The sequence below is a fragment of the Cetorhinus maximus genome, chromosome 11 (genome assembly GCF_964194155.1).
Source record: "Cetorhinus maximus chromosome 11, sCetMax3.hap1.1, whole genome shotgun sequence".
In the NCBI taxonomy this organism is placed as follows: domain Eukaryota; kingdom Metazoa; phylum Chordata; class Chondrichthyes; order Lamniformes; family Cetorhinidae; genus Cetorhinus; species Cetorhinus maximus.
In genome coordinates, this window is record NC_135889.1 from 77,534,250 (window position 1) to 77,549,402 (window position 15,153).

At 45.0% G+C, this 15,153-nt stretch overlaps 1 protein-coding gene across 1 annotated transcript in view; it reads right to left on the reverse strand.

The window, feature by feature from the left end:
- Positions 1-15,153, reverse strand: part of LOC144686209 (adenylate cyclase type 10-like) — a 113,805-nt gene that overhangs the window by 45,890 nt on the left and 52,762 nt on the right. Inside the window, exon 7 of the mRNA XM_078551303.1 lies at positions 9,765-9,969. Within this exon, the coding sequence (XP_078407429.1) occupies positions 9,765-9,969 (205 nt within the window). The remainder of the gene's footprint in view (positions 1-9,764; positions 9,970-15,153) is intronic.

A 15,153-nucleotide genomic window follows, 5' to 3' on the forward strand; every position in this document is an offset into this window, starting at 1 on the left:
TGGGGGTCACCATTGATCAGAGACAAGGACCGGCCAAATAAATACTCATCAGGAAATCTTACAAGAATACAACTGTATATATTCCTTAGGTCAATGCCTTGACCAATAAGAGTCAAGCTTCCTGGTTTAAATTTCAAACAATGCTTGACAGTTAACGGCCTGTCACCATCAACTTAGTACATTCTTCATGGTAACACTTCTACCAATCAAAGTCTACTTGCCAACCAATCAGCACTCTCTTCTCTTACAGTATAAATTTGCTGTCTCCCTTGGATTTGTATTCTTGTGAAATGTCCTGATGAGTGCAAGACGAAAAGCTTTGCCAAAAATGTCTCTTTTTTCAGTAATACTCAAGTTCTGTGCTATCAAACAACTGTTCATATAAATGCTGTGACTACAAGAGGAAGGCCAGAGGCTGGGTATTCTTTGTGAGTGACTCACCTCCCAACTCACCCAAGGTTTCCACCATCTACAAGTCACAATACAGGAGTTTGATGGAATATTTCCTTCTTGCTTGGATGAATGCAACTCCAACAACACTCAAGAAGCTTGACACTATCCAGGATAAAGTAGTCTGCTTGATTGGCTCCCCATTCACCAATTTAAATATACACTCCCTTCACTACTGATTCACTGTGGCTGCAGTGTGTACTATCCACAAGCTGCACTGCTGCAACTCACCAAAACTTCTTTGACAATAACTGCAGGTCTTGCCAGCAATCCCACATTTGATGAATGAATAAAAAAAAAAGCCACTAGCCTAATGTGGTCAATCACATTTCTGATTTGAATCATAGAAACATATAGCACTGAAGGAAGTCATCTGACCCATCATGACTGCTGGATCTTTGCAAGAACTATCTAATTAGTCTAACTTTCCTGCTCTTTGACCACAACCCTCCAAATTTCTCTTTATCACGTGTATATCCAATTCCTTTCGAAAGTTATTATTGAATGTGCTTCCAACAATTCATTTTGCATTAAAAATAATTATCCTCCTTTTCCCCTCGGGTTTTTTGATGATTATCTTAAGTATGCATCCTTTAATTACTGACTGTTCTAACAGTGAAAATGGTTTCTCTCAATCTATTCTATCAAAACATCTCATCTTATGTTCCTTGATAATTTAATTTCATAGTTGCTTGTTGCTTTCCCAATTGTTTTCTCTCCTAATCTCTTTGTATTCTCTTATCATGCACTCTTCTGTTTTCTACATACTCAATATATGCCACTTTCCTAACCCTCAATTATTCCTTTATGTCTTTATTCATCTATGCAGTCTCACTAATAGTTAGTTTGATCTTTTCTTTTAGTAGAATACATTTCCCTGCACTCTGTTCTAAATGTTTCCCATTGTTCTACATAGTTATTTGCCAATCTAGTTGTCCATTTAATTTTCCCAGGTTCTATTCTCAGTCCCTCAAAATCAGCTTTTCTTCAATCCATTAACTTGAATTTCATCATTGTTATGTCCTTCTCTATCATCATCTTAAAATGGTATAATGGTATAAAAATATTATGGTCGGTATTGCCTAGATGTTCCCCTACCTTTACTTCTCTTATCTGCTCTGGTTCATTACCTATTAATAGGTCCAATAGCAAGTCTTCCCTTGATAGGTGTTTCACACATTGGATTAAAAAGGAATCCTGTACACATTTTAGGAACTCCATTCCCTTATCCCCTTTATTTACTTCTTCTGTCTGATAAATATCAGGGTAATTGAAAACCCTTGTGATTATTACTCTTATGATTTTTACCCAATTCCCTAATTTGTCTGCATATTTCTTCCTCCACCTCCCTTCCACTATTAGGTGGTCACTAAACTACACCTATTAGTATGATGTATCCTTTATTATCTTTTAATTCTAACCATATGGTTTCTATTTTTGTCTAACTAATGATAGCTGTGTCCATTTTTACTGCAATTATGCTATTCTGAATAAGTACAACTACTCCACCTCTCCATTTTCCTTCTCTATCTTTTCTAAATATGTTATAACCTGCAATATTTAAGTTCCTGTCCTGATTTTCCAGTAGCCATGTCTCAGTGATCCCTACTATGGCTTTAATAAATCCAGGTTGGCTGACATTGTTCCTCTAAGTAACAATTAATTTTGTCCCAACTTATGGGGCTGAATTTTTCCGTTGGCGAGAAGGGGGCGGGGCCCGCTTGCCGACACAAAAATGATGCGGGATGACATCGGGGGGAACCCCCGACATCATCCCGCTCCATTTAAATCTTCAGGAAGGCGGAGGCACAGCGCGATCAGCTGTCTGCCCGCCAACCTGCCAATGGCCAATTGAGGCCATTGACAGGATAATTAAAACAATTAAAGGTCCTGCCTGTCCAACCTGGCCGGCAGGCCAGGAGCCCCGGCGGGCTTCTGAAAAACGTGAAACCTCATCCACCGGCGGCGTGAGGTTTCATGTAGGGTTTAAAAAACTTTAATAAAGTTTTAGTGAAATTTATTAACATGTCTCATCTCGTGTTACATTGTCACATGAGGAGGACATGTTAAGGATTTTTTAATTTTTCTATTTTTAATGTTTGTGCAACATTCAGCGATCGCTGAGGCAGCACTTAGCCTCAGGGAGATCTGCACTCTTTCGTGCGCATGCGCGAAAGAGCACGCTCTTGCATTTGGGGAATCCCCCCCTGCCCGCACAGGAAGCGCATAGCGCTTCCCGCCAGGTGTCACGCTGGACCCGCCCACTTAAAATGGCGGCGGGGCCTGCTTCTCCGGTGGGGATCGGCTCCCCGCCCGCCAGAGATTGGGTCGGGCCCGCACGCCAACAGGCAAAAAATTCAGCCCATGGTCTCTTTAGGCCCATGCTAATAGATTAAGAAATGAGAAGTCAGACATTATCTTAATATTCATTTTCATAAGGTATATGCATACATACTTTAACCTTTATGCATGTTTATTAATTAAATGCTAAGATAATTGTGAGTGCATTATTTCCTTCGTTATTGAATGGTTGTAGCTATTTCATAAGTAAGTATATACATATAAAGTATCTGTAGTTGTATTGTATGAGTATATGTATGCTGTTTTCTACTAAAGTTAGTGCATGTGACTAAAACAGTGTTGCCATAGCCACATCTCTAGCTAGTCAGCAATTTCTATTGGGTCATGCTGTTGTCAAGCAACTTGAACTTAAAAACAACTTTTAACAAGCACAATGGGACTCATTTTATTTCAAATCTTTGTTCTGGCAGGAACCATTGTATACAGCAACAGACTGGGGGACAACCAATAAAGGAAGGAGCAGTGATTGGCTGACTCATTTGACTTTCTAATTGCTTCACTGCATGCCTAATCAATATCTCTATCATACTTTTCAAGAATTTCTACAAAAGGACTCCCTTAAGCAAGCTGCTAAAAAAGTAGCACGACACAACACTTAGGTTGCGCTAGAACAAGCTACAGAGATGCAGCCAACAGCGGGTGCCTGTCAGAATTAAACATTGTGGGGATAGGTTGGGCAAGTCGAATTTAAGTAGAAGATTAGCTATGGTCTTATTGGATGGTGGATTGGGTTTGAGTGTCCATATGACCTACTTCTACACTTACTTCTTATGTTCTAGGAGCAAGTTGATATGAAAGCCCCTCAGGTGGAGTTTATTGAGGGGGACAGGGGGCCCAATGTCCACTACCAAAACTGGCAGCAACCTGCCAACCTGATCGCTGGGAGTCCTGAGTGAGTTAAGTTCCTAATTGGCAGCAGAAACCCTGCTACCAGTGCTCCTGGCTCCAATAGGGACATTTAATTGGTGCACAGAGACACTGATTGGCCAGCAGCTCTCCATTACTGGCAGCGTCACTGGGAGTGGTGGCAGCTGCCTATCGTAAACTTAGACCTTCACTAGGGATCATCATTAGATTCCTGGAGAAAGGTTAGTGAGGGCAGGATAGAGGTCATAAGGAGGAGGTCACCAGTGTTTGTGGGGGGATGTCAGAGAAAAGGGCAGGATGGGGTGGCTCTCAGCAGACTCCCCACCCCCCCCCCTCCCCTCCCCACCCCACCACAATGAATGAGGAAATCTCCCTCCTCCCCCATGCTAGCCTGCAAGAAAACCTGACAGGGTTTGCTTGTCAGTCTCCCCACACGGCGTGTCCCCCACCCGCCGCTGGTTGAATATCAGTGGCAGTGGGATGAGGCTTTTAAATGGACATTAATTGTCCACTTAAGGGCCTCAATTGGCATCTGGGTGGGAAGACGTTCTGCCTTGGGCTTAATTGGCAGGAGACGGGGAGGTTGCTGCCTGCAATCTGACCCGGTGAGAAGCAAGTCAAAATAAAATGGCAGAAACATTATGAAAAAGTTTTTTTCTCAGCTGCAGAAATGATGAGACAAACACTTCAGGCTCTCCTGTGTCAGAGACACCTCACCCTGCACCAGCTGATTCTGATAGCTGCTGCACATTATAAATTTCAGTCTAAGTTAACCAGGGTGCATTAGGAATGGAAAAAAAACCCCATCTCAGAATTGCCTCTGTAGGTGGGGGAGGGGGGATATTAAATTCTGCCAATCTTTTCCAAAGACCCTTTTGTAGTTCATGTGCTTCCAACTGACCTCTGTGACCTTGGTCCTTAGGTTATACTTGGGGGGTGGAAACATGGGTATAGGTGAACGAATAGTTCATACATATCATGAATAATATGTTGTCATGTTATACAATGAATAACAGGTTGAGGGATGCCTTTTCACTGGAAAAGAGGGTGAAGGAAGTAAGATAGTGGCATTAAAGGCAGCTTATGTTACTCAGATGGGAAGATTTCAGTGATGGAAAATGCTCTGATGTCCTTGAAGCAGTCACTGAGGATTGGTTTGAGCTCTGGTCATTGTGCTGATCTCCCACATGCAGTTCTGGATCCAATGGAGCCAAGGACTCTCCCCAGCAATGACAAAGTCCAGCTCTTGAATGCCAAAATTATAAGGATACAGAAAACTACAATGCTTTGTGATAGGCAGATCATCTAGGGCAAACTGCATTGATCTTACTGATCTATTCAGCCAGTAAGAGCCTGACTGCCTCCTCAATGGTCCATCTTATAGAGGCATCTGCCTCATTCTTGCACTCCTCTTCTGTCATTTAAGCCTCTTGTAGCAGTGTCCTGGAGCAAGATTAGGCTTTTTTACCTAGAGTCTATCTGCTGGCCTGATCTCCTCCCTTGAACAGGCCAAGAATAGCTGATTTTCACAGTATTCTAGTAACTTCCAGCCTATCAGCTGTTGGCACAGGAATCCTCTTCATTGTATCACACAAAACTAGCACATTGATGAACTGGAAGGCTCTTCAAAGGGGTGATCTGTGGGAGCACACAAAGCAATATGTATGATATTACTTGAACCCTGGACCTTGAGGAAGGGGTGGGAGGCTAAAATTCTGCCTGCAAACTGACCCGGTGAGAAGCAAGTCAAAATAAAATGGCAGAAACATTATGAAAAAGTTTTTTTCTCAGCTGCAGAAATGATGAGACAAGCTCTCCTGTGTCAGAGACACCTCATCCTGCACCAGCTGATTCTGATAGCTGCTGCACATTATAAATTTCAGTCTAAGTTAACCAGGGTGCATTAGGAATGGAAAAAAACAGGAAACCCAAAGCTACAGCACCATTGGCCCTCATTTTTACATATACAAATGAGGCAGGCTGGGACTCAGTGAGTGGATTGAAGGCACTTAAGAAAGCATGAGGGAACTTGGGGACATTGTATTAAAGATAGAAATCTGGCGGAAATAGTTTCTGTCTGATTTTCATGCCTGAAAAATTTCCTTTGCAATTTATGCACAACGTGCTGAAAATGGAGAGAAAATTTGCATCCTAAAGTTTACAGAAGAAACCTTCCATCATGAGGTAGTAAAATGAAAGTATTGTGATACAATGTGAACCCTAAACTCAAAGGGGGCTTATTCCCTTCCTGTTTGTGGCACATTTATCCATTGGGAATTGTGCAAGAAACTTTTTTGTGAGCAAGTTCTGGTGGAAGCCATTCCTGCCTTGAAAAGATTTCTCTCTCCGGGCTGCATCTCCGGGTGTCCCACAATGCACCTGCTATTTGTATTTCCAAATCACAGCTAGTGACAAAGTAGCTTCAATTTTCTTGGATTTGGACCGCTCAGGCTAAATTATACTGAGTTTCATAAGGTGCTGAAAACAGATTTCTACAATAGTAAGTGATTTTTAAAGTAGTTTTTGCCATTTTGCCTACAGATACTTTCACCTCTGTCTATTTCTCACAGATTTTTGGACTTCCAATCCCTACCCGCAGTCAGGGCTTCTCAGAAACAGCTCTGGCATTGCTCATAGACACCTATTCTTGTGCTTCTTTTAGGTGATTCTGAGGTATAGAATCCCAGGGGGTGGCTGACTTCTCTAAAAAAAGGCTCATAGGAATGAGGTGGCTCTTGTCTGATGACAGCTTGCTCTTTGGCAGTTTGATGTTGCCTTTGATGTCCCACTGTTGTGCTATGATGAGTGGGCTGGAGATTTAGCTTGTGCTGTGGTCCTGTGAATCTTGGGTGGCTTGGTAGTCATCGTCTTCTTCACCATTATAATCATCTTCCTCCTCCTATGTTGCCTATCGCTGTGATGCAAAAAAGGAAGCTAGAAGTTAAGCATGAGTGAGTATCACCTCTTGGGATTAAGGGGGTGGATGGTGGAGTTGGTAGGGTGCTGCACAGGGATGCCAGGATGACAGGGTAATGCCCAGTCAGTAACCTGATGCCAACTAGATATTGCCAATTTATCCATCTCCTGTAGCAAGACGTGAGTGCTTCCCCACATGCATTACGACTTTCTCCTCAAAAAGGCGAGGTAGTCAAAGATGAAGAAGACTCTTCCAGTTCCCTGCCTGTGGCATGCATTGAGTCAGGTTGTCCTGCAAGATAGAGTAACTGAGAGTAAAACTAGCAAATTAAATGTGTGTAATCACAATGAATTTTCCAGGCACAGGCCAAGTTAAATATTGATTTCAATGTCAGGCTCCAAGTGGGATACCTGGAAGTGCCATGAACCAGCAGAAAGCTTGCAGAAAGGCTTTCCACTCTCAGCTGCCTCAGGTCCACCCAAACTTCAGCAGAATATAACAGAACAATCTGTCTCTTGAGTCTGACCCAGCTTGCATTGCAACTTAGTGCAGCAGATGAAACTCTTTTTCTAGCTTCCTTTGCTGTAAAACCTTAGGCCAGAATTTTACAGCCCAGTTGCAGTGGGAACCGGGTCGTGAAATGTAGCGAGCCATTCTAAACTCCATTGACTTCGGCATGACCATAAAATCCCATTGCCATAAAATTCCACCCTTGGTGTGCCTTTGCTGCTGTTTGCTTTTGCATTTACTGGTTACAAATCTGTGTAGCAGTTTACCACAAAAGTCACAGCCCAGTGGAATGTTAATTTTAATGGCTTCTGAATTTATGTGGATTATTCTTGCCAAGAATGATCTACATGTAACTTTAATGTGAACATTATTTTAATGAAAACCCCTGCAGAGTGTGGGTGCGTGTATGTGTGTGTGTGTGTGTCAGGAATGCATGAGGTGGCTGGCTACCCTGTTGTTACAGGAGTATCTTAGAATAAGGGTAGTTTGCATAGTCTGATAACAAAGTTTCAAGATAATCCTGCTCCAAGCTGCATTTCTTACGGACTGCATTAGCCATCAGACCTTGCATCCTTTTGATCATATGTGCAGGGTTGGAAAAGAGTTGCTGATGAACCTGTATGTGCTGCCATCCTAGGAGAATGGTATCATGGATCCCATTTCTGTCATGCCACCAGCAGTTGGCATTGTCTCTGCAAAACCACTGAACTATGGGAAAACAGATCGTATGATACCAATAAGATTATTGAATCCCTTTGAGGTACGTCTGTGTAATTATGTTTGAAGGCTGAAAGAGACAGCCTTCTTGGATCTAGCACCTCAGCCATCCATGACGACAATATGAAAATTTATGTGTAAAACACAGATTGCCCTTAGGGCCCCTGCTGTGAGATTTTCTGCTGCAAATGACCCTGGAGCTGGCACCTCCAACAGGATGATCTACAGAGCTATGTAACCCTCCAGCATGGGTAATTGACTCCTCCAACTGACCACAGCCTACAGCCAGCTGTCTAAAATGGTCCCTGGTATCCAAACTTTTGCTTCATGCAAACGTCCTTATTTTAAAACTAGGACTTTGAGATTTGGATCTCAGAGGAAGTGCATCCTATCTATCTAATCTGCAACATCATTCCATCACCAGCTGCTCCATCTCACCAATACAATATGTGACCTAGTATACTTCCTTCTGGCTCACTCCTCATGGGGTGGATATCTTTGACCTGGAACTTGGGAGAGGCAAGGTGAGTGATAGTCCATGATGCAAGATGCTGGCTGGGCTAAGTATCTTGGGCTTTGTTTTTCCTTCCTGGGGCACATCTAGAAGAGGAGAGGAAGAGAGGTTAATGGGGAGCAAAGTTCATATGTTGCTTTCAGTAGGAGTGACAGGGACGTTTCATAATATGGTTTGCTGACAAATAACTACTGACCAAGAAGAAGGAACAGAAGCAGAATATCATCACAAACCCTGCACCTGTCCTCCTGTCCCTGATACCATCTGTGACCTCTTCCCCAAAACTTGGGGAGCCTTTCTTCATATAAGATAAAAAGATAGAGATTTGGACTTTTGCCACCTGTCACAGTTTTTTCTCTTTGTCATGAGCTGTATTCTTCTTTAAGGGGAACGTAAAATAACTAACTGTGGTTATGATGAGACACAGTAAAATTCAGCTGTCAACATGCAGCTCAAATGACTTATGCCAAGTGCATACAGTAAGCAACTACATTCAATGCTATTGTACAAATCTCCTGGGTACCTGCATTGTTCTGAAACTGTTTCTTTCCCCAGACTAGCTTCATCAGAAACACTTGCCACATCTTATTAGTGAAACTTGGTGCTGCCTGACACGTTGCAGATCCCAGAGGCAGTAGAAAAATGTTGATTATGTTGTCAACCCAGTTTTGGAGCTGGTGACCTAGTTACATTGGAGCAGCAGCACACTACTTCCTGGCCCTAAAAAAGTGAGCTTCCAATAAGCGGTATTCCAAACGCTGAAAGTTTTCAATAAATATGATAATTAGATTGAACCTAGAAACTACTCCAGAATCATGCCAGTTTTTGTTGGGATGTTGCAATTTGCTCGCTACCACATTTCCAGGTAGAGGATTCAGACCACAGAATTATGTACATTATGTATGAGCAACACATAATAATAACTACTACAACTACTTCTACCAGCAGGGAGCTGAAAGTAGTTTGTATGGGTCTTACACATAGATCTCCATGTCATAAAAAAGCAGCATTCTCTTCCTCTTTCCTAACTACTTACGCTCTTGGGGTGAATGAGAATTACTTGTGAAAATAGTAGGCTTCAAATGCGAATTGTGCAATGGTTACATTATTACATTTCTTTGATGACATTTCTGACTTGCAACAAAAGTGTTAATCTATTTTAAATTTGATTATTCAACATCTCTTTGAGAATAAAAAATACTAACTTATCAATTAACTTACCTGCCAGTAAGTAGCAAAGCCTTGGTCAGAAAAGGAATTATCAAAACGTCAATATTGGGTTTATTTATTAGTCCAGCAATTTTATGAGCCAGGCGTCCTTAAAATCCAAAAGAACATATTAGATAGTCTATACAGATAGTCTACACAAACAATGAAATGCTAGTTTTTTGTATTATTTGCATCGATGTTAACAGTAACAGTACGTACCATACTCAATAGATTCAGCAAGGCGTCCAGTGCAGAGCTTCATTTCTGAAAGTGCACATACTAAATTACCAATCATTTGTAATCCATTCTGATCCTTGTTAAGAACAAGACACTTCTGTAGAGCCAACCTTTCCATTTTTGCACTCTTCTCTTTAAAGCCAACAAAATGATAACAACGGAAAGAATCAATGTAGGCAGAAATTATCTATGGAGTACAAGAAAACAAAAATAAATTATCAGGAAAGTAAGCCAAGGGTTTCTGCTTGGTTGTGCTGTTCTTTTTAGCCTAATTCACCTGAAATCAGCATAACCGATACAGAGGATTATGTAATTTTAAACACAAATTATGTGCAGAGCTATTTGAGCTTCTGCGATATTTGGTGCTAGTTTAAAAACATTGCATTAGAAACAGGCAGGGCTTACAAAACTGGCCACACACCCAGGATTAATTAGTCACCACTGCGAGTTTCCACTAATTGAGCTGGTTTACAGGCTTCTGAGGAGGCTCCAACAATTAAGCTGCTCTTTTGGCCATAAGGACACTAATAAGAATTCTTTAAAAGCTTCTTAATGTATTTTTTTTAACCTTACTAAGAAACAGCCTACTATAGTATATAATTAACAAATGGTTATGTATATTTTTAGAAGTCATTTTCAGCAATTTAAAATTAGGCTAGTCAGAGGTAATGGATTGACACCATGGGCAGAATCATCCTAGATTTGCACTAAGTGCAGTAGCGGCCGTGAAAAAGGAAGTTTTACCCGCCAACCGCAATGGCAGCTTTTCACACTGTATCATCCCAATTCAGCTTCATTAGTAATACATTCCTGGAAACACGCTGTTTCGATGGTGGGCAGGCTGTCATTTTCCCACCACGCTGTCACCTTGCCGCTTTATTACACTGGACGCCATATTTAAAGTGCAGCCACGAGAACAGCTCTCAGTGCTTCCAGACAAACACAGGTGCAAAGAAGGCATGGCCCGAAAGGCAAGAAGACTGCAGCCCCTAGCTTAATAACTTGTCCCTCAAGCGCCTTTTGGACGCAGTGGATGCTGGCATGATATTCTCTGCCCCTGCTCTGGCTGCAGGAGGGGCATCAACATCACCAGTCCAGCATGGGAGACGGTGGCAATGGTGGTCAGCGCCACTGCCCTGCAAAAGAGGACAGTGCAGAAAGAGGATGAATGATCTCCTCTGTTCCACCAGGGTAAGTCACTCTTCTCATCACTCTCAACTCACCCACTTACAAACCCATCATACATCTACAGGGCGTTCACTGTCGATTCAAGGGACATCACCATTCACTCTCTCACACACACCTTCATTGTCCCCATCCCATCCATGGAACCGCTCACCACCCACACAGGCCAGGGATACTTATCAACTGGTCTGGCAGGCATCCTGCTTACACTCTTTCAATCTGTCTTCATGCAGGACAAGCTGGCACACAACAATGGGGAGAGGTTGCAGACTGGTGGAGGAATGCCTGAAATCCAGGTCCTCACAGACTTTGAAAATAAAACCATCCAGGTGGCTGGTGAGGATCTGGACCAATCCTGTGCTGACAGTGGGTTGGTATTGGTATACCAAGTGAGGATCCAGTAGTGCAACATCCATCAGACAACCATGCTGTGAGTGATGTGTCCTGTTTCAGAGGCCACTGTCATGCATTTTCCTTGCTTCTGCAGGCACATCTGGGAAACAGTCAACAGAGTCCACCACCTAGGTCCTCCAATTAAGCCCTGAAGAAACCTTTGAAGAGGAATCTGAAGGCACCTTCATTGAAGTCCCGTCACAGCGCTCACCCACACCCTCCGCCAGCGCAGAGAAACACACCTCAGTGGGACCTAGCTTTCGAGTAGCCTCGGGATCACAATCTGGTGAGCACATTACACTTTCTGATCCACAGCAGGTTGAGACAGGGACTTCCCAGGTGTCCAGCACTTGGAGAACTGCTGAAGGCCAGAAATCTGCTGAGTTTGAGTCAGATGACGAGCCTCTGGACTGGGTCATGTCACAGTTCTGGAGCTCCAAAAACAAGCTCGGGAGCATCAGGAAGGGATGTCCGCTGCACTCATCAGATTGCAAAGCACGATGAAGGAGTCAGCCCGCCTTCAGACTGGGGTGATAGCGCCGGCATGCCAATGCACCAAGGGTAACACTGGTAGGATGGCAGCTGCCATGGAGACTTTGATCTGGGATGTTGCTCCTGCACTGCTGTGCGGGCTGAACTCCATCGCTGACGCCATAGTTGGCCTCCAATAGTGTGTACGTGAAAGGGGTGTGGGGCAGCTTGATCTCACTCCAGCTACCCCTTTTCCTCTAGGAGTCAGCCAGGGGCCCTTGGGTGAGCAGGATCTGCAGGTGCACACCCCAGGGCCATCCACCCAGGTGATTCCAGGAGTGTCCGGTCCACCTGAACCTGCTCTTCCTATGACCCCAGCAGCTCCAGTTCCACAGGCCGAGGAGGGTGCCACTGCCACACAGCATGACCGCAAAAGCAGGCTAGGGCCCTTCAAGTCTCGGCCCTCCAGAGGATGCCCACCTAAGCTCATCACAGACAGCGCGTCGCAGTCAGCAGGCTGCCTCCACCTCCACTGTGAATGTCGGGGGAGTATCAAGATGTAGTGGCAGGGTTAGAAAAGTTAAGAAGATGCAGTTGCACAGCCTGGGCATGGGTGTAAATCACTTGTACATAATGTTCACCATTGTAAATAAACTCCCAAGAATTTCTCCCTGCCTATGGCTCCTTGTTCTGATGAGCAGTGTTCATGTCATTCTGCACATGATAAAGGCAGGTGTCTCAGTCCAGGGCCTCTTCCCTGTGCTTTGTGCAGTCTTCAGAACAAAGTGATGGTCTGGCTTCACACTCCCTGGACACATTACTGATGCCTGCACCTCAATGGTGCTTGTCATCACTGCCAGAATGTCTTGGGCCACGTCACAGATTTCTGTCTTTCTCGCTATGTACTCTCAGCACCTTTAAGGTGGGGCTGGCCCATCTCTTCAGCATCTGTGGCCAGTGATGCAGTGTCCCTGAAGTGGTCAGATGCTGAAGGCGGACAAAGGATTTGGTGCATTTAAAGTTTCATTGCTGCATCTACATGCTATGACACTGATCACGGAGCGCAAGTGAGCTGCCCTTGGCCAGACAGGAGTCAGACATTCACAGAGGCTATGTGAAGATCTATGGAATGTTCTCACTGCATGTCACCATCATCCTCCTGGAATTGAGCGACTGTTAGGACCTCTGCTCCGTCTCCATGACAGGATCCTTATCACAGAGGGTATGTGCGCTGCCATAAGCCAGACTGGAGGCAAACGTTCACAGGTGCAATGTCAGGTTCTATGGTGTCTCCTCACTGCATGTTGTCATCATCCTCCACAAATCCAGCAGCTATGAGGGCCTCCAGAGTGTGCCTGCCTCATCTGGCCAGTGCAATGGCCTCATCGCCGTTATCGTTGCCTTCGAGGACCTCCTCACCCTCATCCCTGTTGACGTCCTCCATCTTCTCCTCAGCCAGCTCCTCTCCCCGGTGCAGTGCCAGGTTGTAAAGGGCGCAGCAGGCGACAATGATGCGTGACACCCTCTGTGGACTAGATTGCAGGGCTCCACCAGACCGATCCAGGCACCGGAACCTCATTTTCAGCATCCCGATGGTTTGCTCCACCAAGTTGCCAATTGCAGCATGAGCCTCTTTATACCTTCTCTCTGCTGCAGTATGAGGCTGCCACACAGGTGTCATCATCCACGTCTTCTGTGAGTAGCCCTTGTCCCCAAGGAGCCAACTCTGCAACCTCTGTGGACCCTGGAAGACGTCAGAGATCTGAGACCGACTAAGAATGTAGGAGTCATGGACACTCCCTGGGAACTGTGCATCGACCTGCAGGATGCATTTGTGATGGTCTCACACCAGCTGCACATTCAGCAAATGGATGTTCTTGCGGTTGACATAGTTGACCGCTTGTTGTGATGAAGGTTTGAGCACCACCATGAATGCCGTCGATGGTACCCCACACCTGTGGGAAACCTGAGACCTGGGCAAGCACCATCGCTCTTGCATCCTGCCTTTCCTGTTCCCTGGGAAAAATGCACAAAATTGTGTGCCTTCGTGAAGAAGGTATCCGTGACCATGGATGCATTTGTGGGTGGAGGCTTGCGATATCCCACAGAGGTCACCTGTAGAACCCTGAAAGGAGCCACTGGTGTAAAAATTGAGTGTTGTGGCCACTTTCATGGCCACTGGCAGTGGATGCCTTCCATGTCCCCCATGGTGCCAAATGCTGCAGCAGCTGGCAGGTGTGACTGACCTGTCCCCTAGACATGCCCAGTCTTCGGTGCCACTGGTTCTTGGTCAGCTGCAGGAATGAAAGATGGTGTCTACAGAACCTGGGTCTAGCTAGGTACCAGTGATGGCTCGCTGTGGCTCTTCAGCGGCATGTGCAGGAGTCCCAGCTGCTCCTTCTTCTTGAGGGTGCTGCTCCTCCCTCTGACCAGCCAGACACCTCCGTTGCTCTCCTTCGTTCCTGCTCTCTGTATGCCACAAAGCATACAGCTAGGTCACCAGTCTCCATGTTCCTGATGTACTCCTCCTGCAGGATGAATGAGAAAGATGTGTGGGTTAGCTTTGGTGTTCTAAGAACCTCTCTTGGTTAAGTCTGAAGGCCCTTAACGCATCCCGGAGAATGCTGGCCACCAGTTGGATGGCCAAAGTTTAGAGTGCTGCATGACTGCCCGAAACCCCATCCACTTCCGCCTGACTCCACCCGACTGATTGGCGACAGCTTCACCCACTGAGCTCAGCCCAGGCGCAGACATTCTCCTAACCCACAATGCAAGGCTGAGCTGTTAGCTTGAATCAGGGGGAGACTAGTCCAAACCGGGATGATGTCATTGCAATGGGCTGTGAGCACCTCCACCAGTGATTGCTCCATGGCCAGCTTTAGCAAGGAGATTGTACAATGTGCCCAGTTGTCCAACTGTTCTGCAGTCCACTAAAATGCTCACTAGTTTGCAGTCTGTGGTGGAAGGGTAAAAAGTTGCAATTTCATGCATCTGTGTTGCTTGAGTGCGCAGATAAGCCAGAGGCCCGACTCCAAGCATGTCAATGTGGCTGCATCTAAACTGCCTCAGCTGTAGATGAATGGTCACTTTATACAAGGTTTCCCTAATGCACGGCTGCTTCCCTCCCCGCCACCTCGCATGTGCTTGTGCACTACCTTCAACTGCAGTGCAGCCCTTGCATCCCCCACCCCAATTTGCCTCAACCGCAGTGCAGCCCTTGCCCCGAAACCACATTGTCAGCCATCCAGGTGTCAAGAAATTATCGCGTTTTTCCTAATATTATTGTGGGATATTTTAAAGCAAGTTTATGTTTGTGTGTGTG